General features: G+C 34.5%; 1 protein-coding gene across 1 annotated transcript in view; it reads left to right on the forward strand.

The window, feature by feature from the left end:
- fus (epithelial splicing regulatory protein fusilli) overlaps positions 1-18,244 on the forward strand; it is a 123,479-nt gene that overhangs the window by 80,121 nt on the left and 25,114 nt on the right. Inside the window, exons 5-6 of the mRNA XM_090392436.1 lie at positions 596-650; positions 16,768-16,878. Of these exons, the coding sequence (XP_090248562.1) occupies positions 596-650; positions 16,768-16,878 (166 nt within the window). The remainder of the gene's footprint in view (positions 1-595; positions 651-16,767; positions 16,879-18,244) is intronic.

Consider the following 18,244-nt stretch of genomic DNA (forward strand, 5'->3'; position numbering starts at 1 on the left):
TCTTTGTCTTTTGTAGTTGAGTGCAAAAACGCAGGACGAGTTTAAATTATATGTGAGTTAGTTTTGGTATTAATTCGATTGGTATTAATAAAACCAAACATTACTTGAATGATTATTTTATTTATTATTTTTTGTTGCATATATTTCATTTTGTAAAGAACTCAAAATGTAAAAATGTTTAATCAAAAATATACTTTCCTTTTTTCTTATTTACTTACATATTTATTTATCGAAAATACACGAGGAAAAGTGATAACTTCATCGGAATAAAAATAAATAAAAATCTGCATTCAGAAACCAGATCTAGCCACGAGAGTACTCTGTAAATAATTGGTTTATGTTATCAATTAGTTATAACAATCTTTCCAGGAGGGGAAAGAAAATAAGCGCTTTGAAAATAAAAGAACCCGTGAAAGTAGGTTACTAAAATCTTCAGCTATATCTCTGAAATTGTTTGAATAGTGTGTGTGTGTGTGTGTCGATTTATCGAATAAATATGTAAATAAATAAGAAAAAGGAAAGTATATTTTTGGTTAAACATTTTTACATTTTGAATAAATATCGATTTACTTATTTATCTCGTTGAATATTTTAGGACATAAGTTTGAACAACCGGAAGAAATAGATGACCATCTTGAACCAGGAATATGGTGAGCAATGTTTATGAACTTTATTTTATTTACTATCATTTATAAAAGTATTTCTTTCGAGACTATTTGCTTCAGTACTTGTGCTTTTAAGCAATCAGGCTATAACCATCCCCCCCCCCCCCCAGAATTTTATAATAATGAGTGAAGGAAATTTTTCACTGGATGCTGTCTTAACCCGAAATCGCACACTTTCCTCAGTGAGAAATATCAAGATTTGATTTAAACTAGAACCGTAGAAGATAAATATACAAACGCATCACACATATACACATCTTTTTAATAATCTAAATAACTAATCTTATGAAAAATTTTTTTTAAAAAAATCATATATTTGGCAACGCTAAATTATATAATCTATGGGTTAAGATCATCCCTTATTACGACAACAGCTGATGTACACCTTTAGAGTGTTAGTACTTACCTCTGTGGCAATAACAACAAAGAGTTTTTGTTAGTGTGTATGAGATAATCCTGTTTCTTCCAATACCTCCCACAAAAAAATGAAAGAGAGATAGAACACTATCCACTAAAGCAGCTTCATTTTATAATGTTCCGACGTAGATATAGGTAGAGAGTTTCTGCTTCCTCTTTTACGAGGTGGGGGGTCTGGAAAGTTCTGATGAACACCTAGAACAAAAATGATATTAAAGCAACGGATATAACCACAAGAAAGAACATACCAGTAGCAGAGTTATGAAAGTAATTTATGTTCTTCTATTCTTGTATTGTTCTTTCTTGTTTATATCAGTTGCTTTAATATCATTTTTGTTCTAAGTGTTTATCAGAACCCGAGATTGCACACTTTCCTCAGTGACATCTTTTTTTAATAATCGAAATCTCTCGTAAATGCATCAGTTAAAATAAAAACCTCTAAAAAATCGAACAAATTGAATCTGATACTCCCGAAATAAATCAGATCTGAAACTGTAACGGTCAGAGGTTCGAATTTTTTTAGAGCAATATTCTTCTTTACTAATAACATACAAATTTCAACCATGATTGAAATTATTTAAACGATCAGAATATACTGATGCCCATAAAGAATGTTCATTCTGTAAAGTAGAGGTAGGAACAACACCTTCGATTGTTAAAAAATGCGATTATTATTATTTCATATTCATTCATATATTATGTTAAATCACCTGTTAGGTCCAGTTAACATCTTTTGCGTAAATCCAAATTTCATTGGGATAGAGCGGCTAATCCTGTCTTCATCTGCTGTCTGCCAGAGGCATGCGAGTTAGTCAATCTTATGCAGAGGTAGAAAAATTATCGCCTTTCTCTCACAAAGGTACATACTAGTCGGAGAACTTACGTCATTATGTTAATAATGACGTAAGTTCTCCGATGTTAATAAAAATTAAAAGTACTGAAACTCCCCAAATGCTATATATTTATGTCTCAGTCCACTCAGAAATGACATATAATTCGTCATTATTTTATGATCTCCAGCATTTTTAAAAGTTAAGACAACAACTTTTGTGGTTTTCTTTAGTTTAAGAAAATTGTATTTGTTGAACAAAATTACGGTAGAATGGTTGTAAAATTTTAACTACTACTGCTAATAATAATAATAATAAAAAGATTTTAGGAAAGTGAAAGAACACAGGAGGTAAAGAATGGTTTCCGTATAGTTATGTAAAGTGTACATATTCCTTTATGAAAAAGGTGGAGAAATTATTTTTAAATAACGAGAAAGAACGAGTAAACTATTCTTCACCTTAGCCCAGGATGTTTCAAGCGTGACCGTCATTTTAAATCTTCACCAGAGAAGTCGTTTCCCCGCAGTTCACCTTGTACCACATTCACTGGCGGTAGACGGCCTCGTTCAAGGTCAACAGGCAAACAGGTAGTGAGAAGCGTTTTTATTTGGCGAACGAAGCACTGCTCTCTCTCTCTCTCTCTCTCCTCGGCGAGCTAGAACAAGTATTGAAAGAAAGATCTGGATGCACACACATGGCAAGTGTGACCGAAAGTGAAACGATGCCGGTTATTCCGGTTTGTGGAGCTCACAAGACAAAGAAACAGCCAAAAGACGGCTGGAAAAGTTATAGCAATTACTTCTTAGCCATCATTATCTTCAGCAACTTTCTGAGCCTACTCCGTTTTCTCTTTCTTTCTTTTCAGAATTTAGCCGCACTCTTAAGATTTATGGTTGAGTGCACAGATTGGTGCGCTGCAGAAAGGCTTGCCAGGTCCTTCACACCTTTTAACCACTGTAATAACGAGAAAACACCTTACGAGCACCGGACACCATTCGTAGGGAATTCTAATGCCATTTGAAATAGTTATACTGAAAGAACGAAGTTTAACTTTCCACTTATTTTTCAGGGAATTCCGTTTTATTGCATCTGTTGCAAATGCAGCTTTATACTGCTTCCCCCCCGTCTATTTTCTGTTCATTTTTTTACTGCCTCTGCTTTCTCTTCATTTTTTAACCTGACCTCCTCTCATAAATCTTAAATCAATTTAAAACTTTTAAATCGATTATCCTCAAAACAATCACCTCTATTACAATCAGTGTCTTTTCGTCAAAGTGGAGGATCCTCAACATGATCATGAGGACAGTTGTTATATATAATAACTAGTTAAGAAAAAAAGCCTCAATTTCCGAAGGAGAGCCCTGTTTGTCTCCTGTATGATGATGCGGGCTGTTCCCCTTCAAATCATAATTCAATACAGATGTTCCTAGAATCCCAAATAAGATTCCAATCCAGGTATTTTCAAAGGGAGTTGCTGTTCCTTCACTGTACCCTAGAAGGCACACAAACCATTTGAAAAACCTTAACCTGACATAAGTTTCGTATCATTACATGTAAGGGTATGAAAGTTCAGGATTGATTCCGTAATCATCACGAAATATTGCAGATTTTCAAGAATGTGATAACGCACTTATTTCGTTACGTTTTAAAGGTCTCCACTTAAAAAAAAAAATCATGATAGCACTCCAGAATGTTTGATTGACATACAGTCTGTTCCACTTGTAATAAGTCACTCACCGACAAATTTCATCTGCCACCGAGTTCTTACTCAGTGACTCACATCAGTGAGTTGCATCGAAATCGATTCAGCTTGCACTAAGTTGTTCCATCCTATGGGGATCTGTTCGAGGGAAGTGAAGTGCGTTAATGATCATTTGGAGATGTATCGCAGTGAATACTCCTGAGAGTTTCTGATGCATCTGAAGTGAATACGTGATTAAACAATAAAGAACGCTTTCCTCTTAATTACAAGTTCTTACGACCTTCCCTTTGGATCAAAAATAAATGTTTCGTTTTTCTAAATGTGTGAAAGCATTTCGCAGTCAACGTTTAAAGTTGATTGAAAGGTAAAATCTCTCTACGTTCATCTATATATCTATGAGTGCGAAAAAAAAAAAGAATTTAATAGATTATGTTTTTAAATTCATAATCTCGCTTCAAACTTCGAGATAAACCATGAACAGCGATTTTCTTTTTCCTTTCCAGGATGTTTTGCAGAGACGAAACGATTTTTGGATAGAATTAAATCTTTTACATAATCGGAAAACACCAAAGAAAGTTTTGCCAGCGAGGCAGAACCCATGTTTACAAATAGTTATGTGAAAGAATTAGTAATATAATTAAGCAATCAAAACTCTATTTTTTGCAGATCACGATTGTAGTTCATTGTTCTGCGACATATGTTTTCTTCAGACACACTTAGAGCAGTGCTTGGCAGGCTACAACAAATATACCCTAGGACTTAGGTGATCCACACTACAGGAACCAATTTAAACCATTAAATTTTATTGTGCATAATTTTGAAAAATGACTTCTTTTGCAATGGCCAATACAAAATACTTCGTATTTTTATACCAAAAACGATCACCAAGTTTTTTATTATTATTATTAATTTGTTTTATTTATTGGAGTTATTTTAAAATGTTACGTTTTGACATAAATAAAAATTTAAAGAAAACGCAAAGTTATGAAGGAAATTCCATTGGACACACGTATAAGTGTGTAAACAGTTCTCTCTTTCTCCAATGTTGCACGAATTTCGCCTTCCGCCCATTATTCAAGGACGCGACGCTGGTTTTAGACAAATACAGCGACAGTGGATTCAGTGTTTCATCGAAAACATATTGCGCCTGATCGTGAAGGAAGAGAACCAGTGAAAATCTAAAAAGCACGTGCAAAGAAGCACCGATGTGAAGGAAGAATGGTCACGACTTCGCCAGTAGAGGTCAGCTATACAACGCCTCGAGTGGAGCTTTTGAATAGAACTTCAAAGGCTGCTGTACCAGCTCACGCTTAGCTACATCCCTGGAAAACCACTTAATTACTTAACAATTTAGGTCTTGAACAATGAGCTTGTGTCGCATCCAACAAACTGGAAACTATGGATTTTAATTTTTATTTCCCACTTTTCCCTTGAACTTCGACATCAGACAAGGAAAGCATAGACAATAAATAGAAGGGGCATGCCTTCATTACTTACTATAAATACCTGTAGGTATCAGACGACGTTGATGTTAGCTAAAGCATGTTTAGTTCATAATGTGTGTGAAATTCGTTAATTATATGTATAGCTATTGTCTTTTGTACTTTTCCTCGTTCTTCAAGACTAAAACATCGTCTTTATCTTTCTTTGTCCCCCCCCCTCCACAATTTAAATATTTCTTGGCAAGAAGCAAAATTTATTATCAAGAAAATATTGCAAACCTTTTATAAACTTCTAATGAAATTATTTCATTCTAGGCAAGTAGTTGTCTTACTTGAAGGGGAAAAATATTTCGTCCCCCCAATTCAAATGAATATTTCTGGTATTAGTAGGACTCAACGCAGAATGTTCGAAAATAGTAGCGTGCCTATGTTAAAGCTTCTTAAATATTAAAGCGAAATCTTCTTCTACAGCTTTTCCCGCTTAAGTAGGGTTGTTGTTTGTAGTGAGTCTCCTCCACAACCTCCTGTCATGGGTTGTCACCACATTCAAGTTCTTCATCTTCAAGTCTTCCTCCTCCACCATCTCCCTCCATCTCTTCTTTGGCCACCCGCGCTCCCTCCTCCCCCTGCACATCCATCTGCATGACCTTTCTTCCCACATACTCTTCCTCCCCCCTCATCACATGACCAAACCATCTCAACCTTGCCTCCTGTATCTTTGCTCCTAAGTTCGTTTGGTCACGGTCAAATGACTATGTAAGACGATCCTTTCTGGTCACATATCACATCCACCTAAGCATTCTCATCTCCGCTACCTCCATCCTGCTGATGTTATTTTTCCTCAGGACCACAGTTTCCATAGCATATGTCATAACTGGTCTCACTACTGTCCTGTAGATTTTGCCTTTTAGATTGATCGGCACACCCTCTTATCGCATAGCACTCCAGCCATCTCTCTCTCTCCAGTTCCTCCATCCCACTTCATTCTCAGCCTCACCATCCTCTCTCATTGTTGAACCTAATTATCTAAAGTCACTGACCTTCCTGATGACATTTCCTTCCAGCTCCAGATCTGTCCCCTGGCTGCCATTTACTTTGCAACACATATACTCTGTCTTACTTCTGCTCAGTCTCATACCTCTCTCTTCTAGTACTTTCCTCCAACTTTCCAGTTTAGCTGCCACTTCTTCTCTTGATTCTGTACACAGCACGATGTCATCTGCATACAACATAGTCCAAGGCGCGTCTTCTCTCACCACCTCCATCACAATATTAAACAGGAACGGACTTAATGCTGACCCTTGACTCTTTATTAAAGCGAAATCTACTGTTGTTATGGGAAAATTGCGTTACAACTGTTTGTTGTTGTAAACTATCTTTTTCTTAATTATATAAAGTTACCAAATGTTTGTATCTTGTTCACCCCTTATGATGTATTTTAGAAATTTCACTTTCTCGTTTTCAGACACGTGCAAATAAAAGATTTCACAAGAAAATTAGCTACGAGTATACATATTTTTGATAATATCAAAAATTTTTCAAATATAAAGTCTAACTGCAAAGGGTCGGCTTTTTGTATGTTATATTTTCAGTAAATTTAATTTTTTTAAATATTTTGAGGTGTTTATAAGAACGTTTATCCAAAGCCGCCAAAGCTCTGAGTTTGAATTCTATAGTACCGTATTGTTGTGTCCCATTTTACAATTTTTATTCTATCTAATAATTTCCGCTTATCTATGTTCTACTATTATCTATGCTCGAGATATCACCAAAATTTTTTACTAATATCTAGGTTATTTCTCCCCTTAGTATCCCTAATATCTGTATTATGCTGTGCCTTTTGGGACATTTAGTTTAATATATTATATGCAAAAACAAGGAGAAAGAACTAAAATATGTCAGAAAGTGTAACTATGTTGCAGTCGTGACACTTTATCTCGTTTCTTAACACATTAATTTCCCGCGTGATTAGGTTCGTATTTTTCAAGTGGTGCATTGGACAGCAATTTCAGACAACTGTTTTATCATTGGACAAAAGATTTATTAAATTCCTTAACATGGTACAATTCAAATTTTAGTTATTACTCAATTCCATGCTATACTGAATATTTACAAACTAATATTAGCTAATTACAAGTAATTAGGCTATGATCCTATAATGAGTATTACGATCATACCGCCATACACATTCAACACATAACTTCATATGACATGGACATATAAGATTAATTCACACTATTTAACTATCCAAACTAAGTAGCTTAACTAAACTATTTACTGCACTAACACATAACTATGACATCTAAAAATTTCTATACATTACAATGGACATGCAAAATTCTTAGGACACGTAATTACTTATATATTATTCATGTTAGCAAGCTTACTTTCATTATATTCTGTCAGATACTAAAGTCCTAGTATAATATTTTCCTTGGTCACTTCAATAGTTCAGTATTAGAATAATGATAACTATTACAGACGAATTATAGTTAACACGAGATATATTTTACAGTACCTTTCTTTCTTGATTTTTCCATATGGGCCTCCACCCTTTTCTGATCGAACTATCTTGGTATAACCTCTCCGATAATCTGTTTCTCCTACGTTCCTTTTGGAATTGAACTATGCTTATGCGGTCTTAACCTCTCGTAACTTAGGACACACTTTGAATCATCTATATAACGACTGTACAACTCGGGACGTGGACATCGATTTCTTTACTTCTTTCCCTTTCTCGTGGTTGTCACTGAAGTTGAAACACAAAGAATATGTTTCCTTTTCTTTGACTCTATGGCATTCTTCGCTTCTTACATAGGAAATACGGAACCGAAATTCCGCTCACTTTTGTTTCCGTGTTGTGACGATGGAGATATAACTCCGATCTCGCCACTCAGGAAAACACCGTGAAACCCATACGAAGGAGCTCGCGAAGAACTCTCCTGGAACAGAACCAAAAACCAAAAGCCAAAAAGGTCTAAAAGCCTCAAAGTCCCGTGGAGGGGGGGGGGTTTCCAACCCTTTTATACTTGCTCTCCCAACGGCACCTTCTATAACTTCTTTTCTCCGCCCCCTACTTGATTTTACTTCACCGACCAATTAGGATGGCGTTTTTCTACCAAACGTCCTTTGGTCGGCGAGCCTGTAACGATGTCTTAATCCGGGAATCATCCCTGAGCGATTGTCTGTTGTTTTTCTCTTGCTAGCCTCTAACTTAATCCCCTTTCCAAAATTTCTCTGTGAATTCACTTAATATTTTAATCTCTAGCCTCTCACATACCATCTCTTATGACTAATCCTTTTCTGTCTTATTTAATTAAATTTTCTCTCTTATATCATATCACAACATTAATATATTCTTTCTTTTTTGTTAGTTAGTTCAACAATCACCTTTATATATTATATATTTTATTGGATGCAAGAATATTTCTTTTTCTTTTAATTAATTCATCTATTATCTTTTATGCAGGGTTCTTAATTTATTTATTCTTCATGTTACACCATGATAGCTGAGAATTCTACATTCTTAAGATATCAGGCGTAACAGTATAAACTACTGAACTACCTAAAACATCCAAGGATTTTTAAAATGTTCCACTATATATAATTTAAGTTTGTTCCCCAAAGAGAAGCAGTTGCTCCCTGTTTTGGGAATCAGATATTAAGAGATTAGCTATTGCTATGATAAAAATAGGAATAATACTTGAAAAGCCGAAAAAAATTATTCAAAACATTACGTTTGTAAATTAAGTATTTATTAATAAAATTTTATAAAGAAATTTTTGTACATAATAAAAAAATAATTGAAGTTTGATGTGAGTGTCTCATTCTTTAGAGAATCGTATGGTTAATACTGATAACTCAAGAATAAACTGCTTACTGCAAACACGTGAAAACAAGTATTAAGTTAATAATTTTAATTAAATATATAATACGCTAATAATAAGTCAATAATTAGGAAAATCGATTTTATTATAATTTTAAATTATTTGGAAAAGTATGAATATTTTTTCTGCATGATAACTGTAATGTTTTTTAGCAAACTATTTGATTGCGTTTTAGGCTTAATTGTGGTAGAGTTTTCTGAATTTTAATTACAGAACTTTGGTTGGCAGTACGATACTAAACAGATATGTATTATTTATAAGCCTATTTAAAAATTTATTTCTGGTACTCAAAAACTTTTCCAGTTTAAAGCAGCACTTGTGTAAGAAAAGTCTGGGTTACATATAAACTACGCTAAGAAACTTAAGGAAACGCAACCGTTATCTGAATTTTTAAAATAACTATCTGGGGCATGAAATTATGATGCAGCATGTGTTTTTTGTAAAGGATCTCTTTAAATGCTCTCGGTGCTACTACGAGAGTGCACCGAGCGAAATAAGTTAGTGATATACCTCGTTACAATGCTGGTTTCCACTGGAAAAAAAAAAAAAAACTATATTTTTATACTTACAATAATAATAATTTATTCAATATAAATTTAACAGGTTTGTGATGGCTATAGCACTTAAGTACATAGATGGGGGCGGGGAGAATAAAGGAATGTAAGCGTGGACTTTAACAAATTCTTATTTATATTTTAACAGAACAAATAAATTCTTCATACCAGACTTCTCCTAGTGACATTTTTTGGATGGAACTTTGGCAAACTTTTATTTTATAACAACAAAAATATCCCTATGTTTGGTCACCTGAAATTTCGCAACACTTAAAGAGTACATGAAACGTTTTATATTTCGTGCAACAGTGAAAACGATTTATGACAAGCATTTTCCAATGTTTTTATATGTTGCTTGCTCTCATGTTGAATTACGTTTTCCAATTTGTTCTAATTTTGTTAGCGAAAAGGTATCCCGTCTGCTCTTTTTAATGTTAATTTTTTTTTCTTCAGAAAATTCACTTTTTTTTTTTTTTTTGCGCGCGCGCGTGTGTGTGTGTGTGTGTGTGAAGTATCATGAAACGAGCTCTTTCTAGTCCCATGAGGGCTGGGTCGTCACAATACGCCAAACGATCATTACCTGAGTCACTGTAAGCAAGGACACAATGACTAGCCAAAAAGGTTAACAACTACGCAGTTTTCAGAAGCTGGGTTTGTTTTATATTTTTACATGTACGAGTTAGCGTCCAGTTAAATGAACTTTCTGCACATCCACCCCAAAACAGGGTTCCTCCTTAAGCCTTTAATTTTTGAACTAAACTTCCGTGTTTTTCTATGAAACTGAAAATTCAACTACTTTTTCAAGTACTGTATACAGCATAAGAAGCCTCCCCCGTAATATTCTTGTTGGATTTTAAGCATTTTGAATAATTAGATATCCTCTCATCATTCATATTCAGCAGCCTGAAAAATTACTCTTGATTATTACAATTTAGAATTTCAGAAAATTTACACCATACTCCACGGATCTCTAGACCTTGACGTTTACAAGGTTGTCTGTTTTACTTTAAATAGGCGATAATATGGTCAATTAAATATGTTAACGACATTCGATCACCGGTGGGTTTTACTTAAAGCCCGTTATTTAAATAAACTCTCTTCGAATTGTGTATTATTTCGTCATGATCTCGACAAAATGGCTATCTTGATGGCCGATTCAGTTTTTTTGTCTCTGGTCCAATAAACTGCATCAAGCTACACACGAACACACGTGAGCATGATTTTTACCTCGGAATTTAAAACGTTTAATAATGGGGGGGAAAAAAAAGAGGGTCAACCTTCATCAAGACTGCTGACGTTACTGCTAGTAACATTTGAACGCTGGCGGGAAACGTGATGTGAATTAGGACTGGTGTGATAAAAGTATCTTGGTACGTGGCAGCTATTTCTCTCTCTCTCTCTCTCACTTTTCTAAAACGAAGAAGGACGTTGAAACTCTGCTTTAGTAATCTAGGTCGCTGAGACCAGGAAAGACCTTCACAAGTGACTCCACCCTTTTCGAATTCGATTGTTTGAATAGCGGACCCCCCTTTTTTTATATACAGTATTATTTGCAAAGATCATTATTTTCGAGAGTGTTTAACGCTCACTTGGTTTCCTAATGATAAAAGGGTGTATCCAAGTGACTAAACATTTCATAAACAAGTATATTTTGTATATCGCTTAACACATATGTATTGTAATATAAAGTTAACGAATAGTGTTGAATAGTGTATTGATAGCATTTTAATTATCAGCAGATCAAAATAAGCCTAAAATATAAAGTGAAGCGTGATGAACTAATCATTTTTCATTGTCACATCATATAGTAAGATTTTCACATATTTTTATTTTATTTTATGTTGTACACAGGGACTGCTCGTGCATAGGCATGCGGAACTGCAGCACCCCCAATTTTTCTCGATACATAAATATATTTATTAATTTATTTATATTTGCTTGTAATATTTAATTTTATCATCAACAATCCTATACAATTCTCATATTTTGTATAAAAAATAATAAAAATCCATCTTGTAGCACTTAGGAGGGCGAAGGACGCTAGCAGCATCGTGTTTACCACAGTGTCATATTGCTACGCGCGCAAGCATATGCACGTCATAGTGAGATACGAGCTATTAGCGTAATGCGGCACTGTCGTCGCGCTGTTCCACTGTTGTTTATATGCAGTTTGCGCCAGTAGTAGAGTGTTCGTAGTGCTTGTCGTGGTTATTCCGTCTCTTTAAATATTTGGAGATTACAATTAAAGACATGACATTTGTTATAGTTTTTATTTTAGAACATTATTGGGGTTATGATAATGGATTTTATTTTTAAGTAATTTTGAATTCTACCAGACTGTATGATTTTATCGATAATAAACAATATTTTTTCATGTTTAATTTTTTTTTAAATTTTTACCATAATTTTGATATTTTATCCAAACACGTATGCACTGTACTTGCAGTGTGTATGTATATTTCGAAAGTTGCAGCACCTCCACGATTTCAAGCCACGCGCCTCCACTGGTTGTACATAAACTCATAACAGCAATACTGACATAGTTCCAACTCGCTAAATTAGATAATCATTATACTTAAAATATGTAAGACATTTTTTAATAAAAAAAATACTTACGTGACGAATCATTCTTCAAAGCGTTCAAGCCTCAGAGCCTCTTTAATCAGATATGGGAATTTCTTTGAATTGTTATTCTAAGAATGTTACTCGGCTGTTTTTTCACCTGACTGATATACGCGACCGTGTCTCCGTGCACAACCACACACACATTTTGTGCAAGAATAAGCGTCATTTACACTCACATCCGAAGTCCTAAGAAGCGAGCAACCATGCAGAATGACTCTCTTGAAAATAAAGTCAAACTTAAATTTTCTTACTCGTGTTAAAGTGTGAAAGAAATGCGTTTCTTAAAAGATTTCCAACTTCATAACAAGCGAGGATTTCTTTTCTTCTTTCTTATTTTTTAAAGGGAAGGGGGGGGGAAGGGGTTCGGAACTGGACTTCCGCGCTATCCTATAGCAAGTTTGCTGGCTAGTGAGCCAGTGCTTCTGTCTGCTACTACACTGTAGAGTCGATCAGACCCATGTCGGAAATTATTCAACAGTCACGTTCGACACGCACACGCGAAACGAAAACCAAGATATTAATCACGGAGATGCTACAATTACACTGAAGTCCACTGTTGAACCGAGAACGTTAGCCTCCACAAAAAAGAGAGAAAATAATGGATATCTATAGGTTGTATATTATAAGAATCACATATCGCCTTCATATGACAGGTGAAGAAATAAAAAACCAATTCAAACAAAATTAATTCCTTTCAAATTAATTAATTCACTTAATTTCGGCTGACTCCTAATGAAGTTCTAATTTCTGTGTTAGTACTACCAAAAGTTGACAGCACTTAAACATAAAAATTAAATATCTTAACAGTGTCTCCCTCTAGTGGCATAGCGCCCGTTATAATATAGATCATTGTAACTCACAAACGATGTTTAAATTACCTATTCCTAAATGGTTATTTTAGAAAAAGAAAACTTGGGAATATTATAAATAAATTTAATGCAATTCAGGGTGAAATGGCACGAATTAAGTATGAAAAATAACGCGGATTCGCATTTTCTTTAACTGCGAATAAATACTGAGGCACACCCAATCTACAGTTTCAGAGAACGGTATTTACAGGAATAATTGCATTATGATGATAACTTTCAAATACTGATTGAGCTTTAAAAATTCAACATGTTTTTAATTAATGCAAGAAAATATCTTATTCCACTAAAAACTGGGAGCATGAAAAAAAAAAAGTTACTTGTATAAGAGACTAGAAATTTTATAGTTTGAAGTAGGAAACATGCATAGCGGCCGTTTAGAGCGAACTCAACCACTTTTGAAACATCGTTGATTTTTTATTATTTTTAAGTTCTGATTCCTCTCCTTGAAGCTACAGTTACTGAAAGAATTGAAAGTTAAGCACAGCTAAAACACTGGAGAAAATTTATTTCGTAATATGAATAACGTTAATCAATTTAAATCAGTAAAATGGAATTTATTTATAAATTTATTTAAAACTGATTAAATACTAAATAAATTTAGCATTTATTTAACTCTGATATTTTAATTTGAACGCCTGTATCTAAGGAAGTGATGTTTGCATTCATCGCACTAGGCTGCCCAAAGAAAGCTATTCTGCATTTGATTCTAGTCGCCGACTAGAGTAACTTTTCTAACCTTTTTTTTTTTCAACCGGTTCTAGAGTTAGTCTGACACGGGCAAGCCGGTTGTTTCGTTCCATAAACTCAAGAAAATCGACCGTAGACCTCACACAATTTCAGACAAATATACATTATGTTTGGGTCGGGGAGACCACGGCACTTGTCTACCGTCTTTTAAGCTGATACCTTTAAAATTGGTGATAGTCTTGGGCCAGCTATCTCGATTGGCTAAGATTGAGTTTGACTGATCTCAGGCTTCAAAAGTTAGATAGGGCTAAAACGGCTTCGCCTATTCTCTATGGGAATAAAATGCGTTAGCAATTAAAAAAAAATTAATTTGAGCAGTCATTTGATCAGTATACGTGGTTGTAGGGGCCCTATGACATTTCGATACTTTCCAGCATAGCAGGTGTTCAAAGAAGTGATTTCGTTCTCGTTATTATAGCAAGTAGGAGTGCTTGTTTGCTACATTATTATTATTTATTATTATTATGCAAATACACCCAAGGAATCTTGATTCTCAAAGCAGGCCTCCCACGATAACTCATATAACGATTATCATATTTCCCCATAAACTGATTCATTGGTAATGCATTGTTACCATTTTGTCTGGCAATCTATGTCAGTCACATGTCACCCACCAGAGGAACCATAGGAAAATGTTTGTCCATATACTCTTGCTGACTCATATTAATTTTTGTAGGAATATCCCTTCATACTGTCCCCCCTCTTGACGTGTATTTATTTACAAATCTCTTGTACATCCGTATAGATTATTAAGGTAAATTATCACCCACTATACCAAGAACACATGCCTTCTCTGATTTGTATTTATTTTGTTTTTGCTTGGATACCACTAATTCTCCTAGTATAGATGGTATCCCACCAGAGTTTCAAACTTTGAAACAAATGTTTGATGTTATACAGAAGAAGGTAGTCCACTTAATAGATGATGACTTACTCACTCCAGTCATTTTCTCGTGGACGTTCTGTTTCTGCTCTTTTGCCTTTTATATAGGCATTTACATGGGAATGGCTCCACTGAATTGGCTACCATCATTTACTTTTGGCCACGTCAATATCCGTACACACTTCATCTTCACACTTACCGAACTAACTTCTTATTCTCCTCATTCATTTCAACTACCTATTTAAATCTTTAACTTGTTGTTAAAGACAGGAATGTTGGTTGGTGAAGCAGATGTGGAAACTTTTTTTTTGACAAGTATTATTACTATTTCTTTTTGTGGTGAGGGGGGAGATCGTTATTTTTTATTTATTTGATTTTTGTTGTATTTTATGTATTTTTGGATTTTTTGTGGGAAGATTTTTGTAATCTGCAGTAAAAACCGAATTTAAACAATGTGGTATCTCAACGTAGGGGTGGACGAAGGGTGAAATAAACAGGGGTAGGTACAGCGAGATTGAATTAACTGTCGGACATGCCGTTCTCATCAAGAGAGCTCATTCTCCTGTCAATTGCATTGGCACTGATATCAATCATCAGATTGATACCAGTGCCGAAAATAATTTCTCTTTTTAATGTGCATCTCGCCCAGGATAGGTTGTAAATCACGGAATTGTGTTTCGATTGTCAGCTATTGGCTAAGATAATACGGATTATTTAACAGATTATTCATTGATGAAATAATCAGAGAATACTTCCGGAAGCTGCTCTAGACACCAAGTATAGAATATTTCAGAGTCAAATAAACGGGATGGCGGTGGTCTCACACCGGGCGATGAAATTCATCTTCCATCTAAAAAACATTCATAAGAACGATCATGCACGATGAAGTCAAACCTGTGGAATGGAGAGCTCTCTCCGTTACCCTCTCCTACTGAGCCGGCATTCGTAACCATTTACACTATTTTTAGCTTTTAATTGTTTTTGTTAACGTTAAACCACTGACAACCCAAACCTTTGTGAAAAGGCTTTGATGGTAGTCGTAACATTTATAAGACATTGAAAGTGATTCAGAACACTCGACACTTATAAAGGAACTTCTCTTTCTAATAACTTCCAGCTGATTCTGTTTGCTGCTAAACCTTCCTTGTTAAGGAAATGACTTTCAGCAATTAAGGATATGCCTATCTAACATAGTGGCCGAGTACTGTGCAATTTCTTTGTTTTGTTTCGAATGTAGCTGCACTTCATGACTGACATGTAGGGCAATAGCATTCTCTCTTTCTCTCTCTCTCTCTCTCACTAACTCTTTCTGAGTTAAAAAGCATAGTTAAGGTATCTTACGCGATCATTTAGTAAGTAATTTGATGAGCTCAACGTGTCGGACATACACGGTGTATGTACACTCAGGCCGATGAACTGCATAGCAATCACGAGAGGGTACAACGCAGACAACTTAAACGTTGCCTAAAGGCGGTATGTGTGCAATTAACTGATGATTATACTCCTATGGAATCAATGCAGTTCCCTGACACTGTAATGTAAGAGTTAATTCACTTTTAGCACAAACTAAAATGCAAGAATGCATACCTTAGAGGTGAGTGTGTGTAATTTAAAGATGAGAGCCATATCCGTTTTGATTTTATTGATTCATGTCCGACCTATCTCAATTTAAAATTAGCAACAGAAATTCTTTCATATATTAAGGTAGAGAGCGAAGGAATATCCGTTCCGCTTCATCTACTTCTGTGGGTTTAATGATAATAAATTATAATGGCGAAAGAGATATGGTTAGACGTGATGTCATTAGAATTCCTCGTTAGTTCATAAAGAATCCATAACGATGTGGTAGGGCATCTTTTGCTATTGCTAAATGATTGTCATTGAAAGGAAAGAATCATAACTTTTTATTATTATATTTTTATTTATTTGGAAAATCTAAATCACCGTGTACATCCTATCAAATATTATATGAAAAGTTTAATGATCTCATAAAAATAAAAGGATTTTATAAGATGAAAACGGAACGTTACATCTCGTTCAAAGTATTTTCGACGTACTGAATTAGAATATGAATTACCTTCATTAAAACTAATTTCATTTATAGTAATAAACCAACCTAACGAGCTTTGTGTTTTCCATCTTGCAGTACGAAAAACGAAGTGGTGGATAATAACACGGTTGTGAGGGCGAGAGGATTACCTTGGCAATCTTCAGACCAAGATATTGCAAAGTTTTTCAGAGGATTAAACATCATGAGGTGAGTAATGCAGACGTTGTTAAAGTTTTGGTTTTATTTCGTTAATTTTCTAATTTGTTATTTTTTTGCGTGTTGTGTCCAAGCTATGAAGCATAACTTGATCATAAATGATGAATCCTCTTTAAGCTCTGGAGAAACTATAGGGATAAATTGAATATATTTGAACCTAGCAGGATTTGCTAGAGATCCATTAGAATTATTAGCCTTACAGAAATCATAAAATATAAAATTATTTTATAATTAATAGATAGGTGGTTTCATCTACCTTATATAATAAAATCTTTTAAGTTATAAGGTTCGTTTCTCAAAATGCTTAAACACCTTTTAGATTCATTTGGTCCGTCCACCGTCTGTCTATACACATATGACGACTTCATTCCGACCTGGAATTTAACGAAATTTAGTATTTGGGAACGTTTCGAAATGATAAAAAGTAATAATTTGTCTTTGCCTGCACGATATTTAATGAATTTGATATTTAAATATCAAATTTGATATTTGATATTTATAACTTTTCGCGAAAAGTTGTAAACTATCTAGAACACATTATTGTCTTCAATGATTTCCATACTTGTTTCCTTTCCTGACAGTCTAACCCACTATGAAAAAACGGTTGCATTATGACACATTAGTATCGTGGGTGGGATAAGGACTAAATAATCTAGCTCCAGACTAAACGTATAATTCGAAAATACGTATAATTATAATTAAACGTAGAACTTTCTGAAGCTATTTTAAGACTCTAAATAAACAAGGCGGTTGTCTTACATGAAATGATGAAAGTCATCTACCGCCTAAAGCTAGGGACAAACAGCCATTCTGCAATGAGTGTAAGATTTGATGTTTGTTCATTGATATCTGTCCACCCATTCGAACCCACGGCCTGTAAGCTGAAGATATTATTCACCCAACTAACGAGACGGACAGTGACCTGAATTTAAAGCATTTGTTAGGCTCACGTTTTCTGATATTCAAAAAACAATTCAGGATAGCGCAGGAAAAATATGATATTAAAAGAAAAACATATCTACCCTTGCATTTTTTGCCGACTAGTTATCAAAGAATTCCCCTCTTTTTTTTAAATTTCTTATCTACTTTTGTGATAATTTACTATCTATTATCTAGAAAGAGACTGAGCTCTACATTCGTGACATCACATCTTATTCCGGGTCCTCTTATCTTCTTTTACAGAATATTTCTGAACATTTCCCTGAACAACATTTTGATGAACTGGAAAGGTCTTTCTGAACATTTTTTAAGACAATCGATAATTAGTTTTTATTAGTGTTTGCACCATTGGGGCATAAAAGATATGCCACAATGGTGGTATATCTTTTTTCTTTTTTTAAATTAATTCGTGGATGAA

The sequence above is a fragment of the Typopeltis vanoorti genome, chromosome 1 (assembly GCF_054136105.1).
Source record: "Typopeltis vanoorti isolate ZY-2024b chromosome 1, IOZ_Tvanoo_1.0, whole genome shotgun sequence".
Lineage (NCBI taxonomy): Eukaryota > Metazoa > Arthropoda > Arachnida > Uropygi > Thelyphonidae > Typopeltis > Typopeltis vanoorti.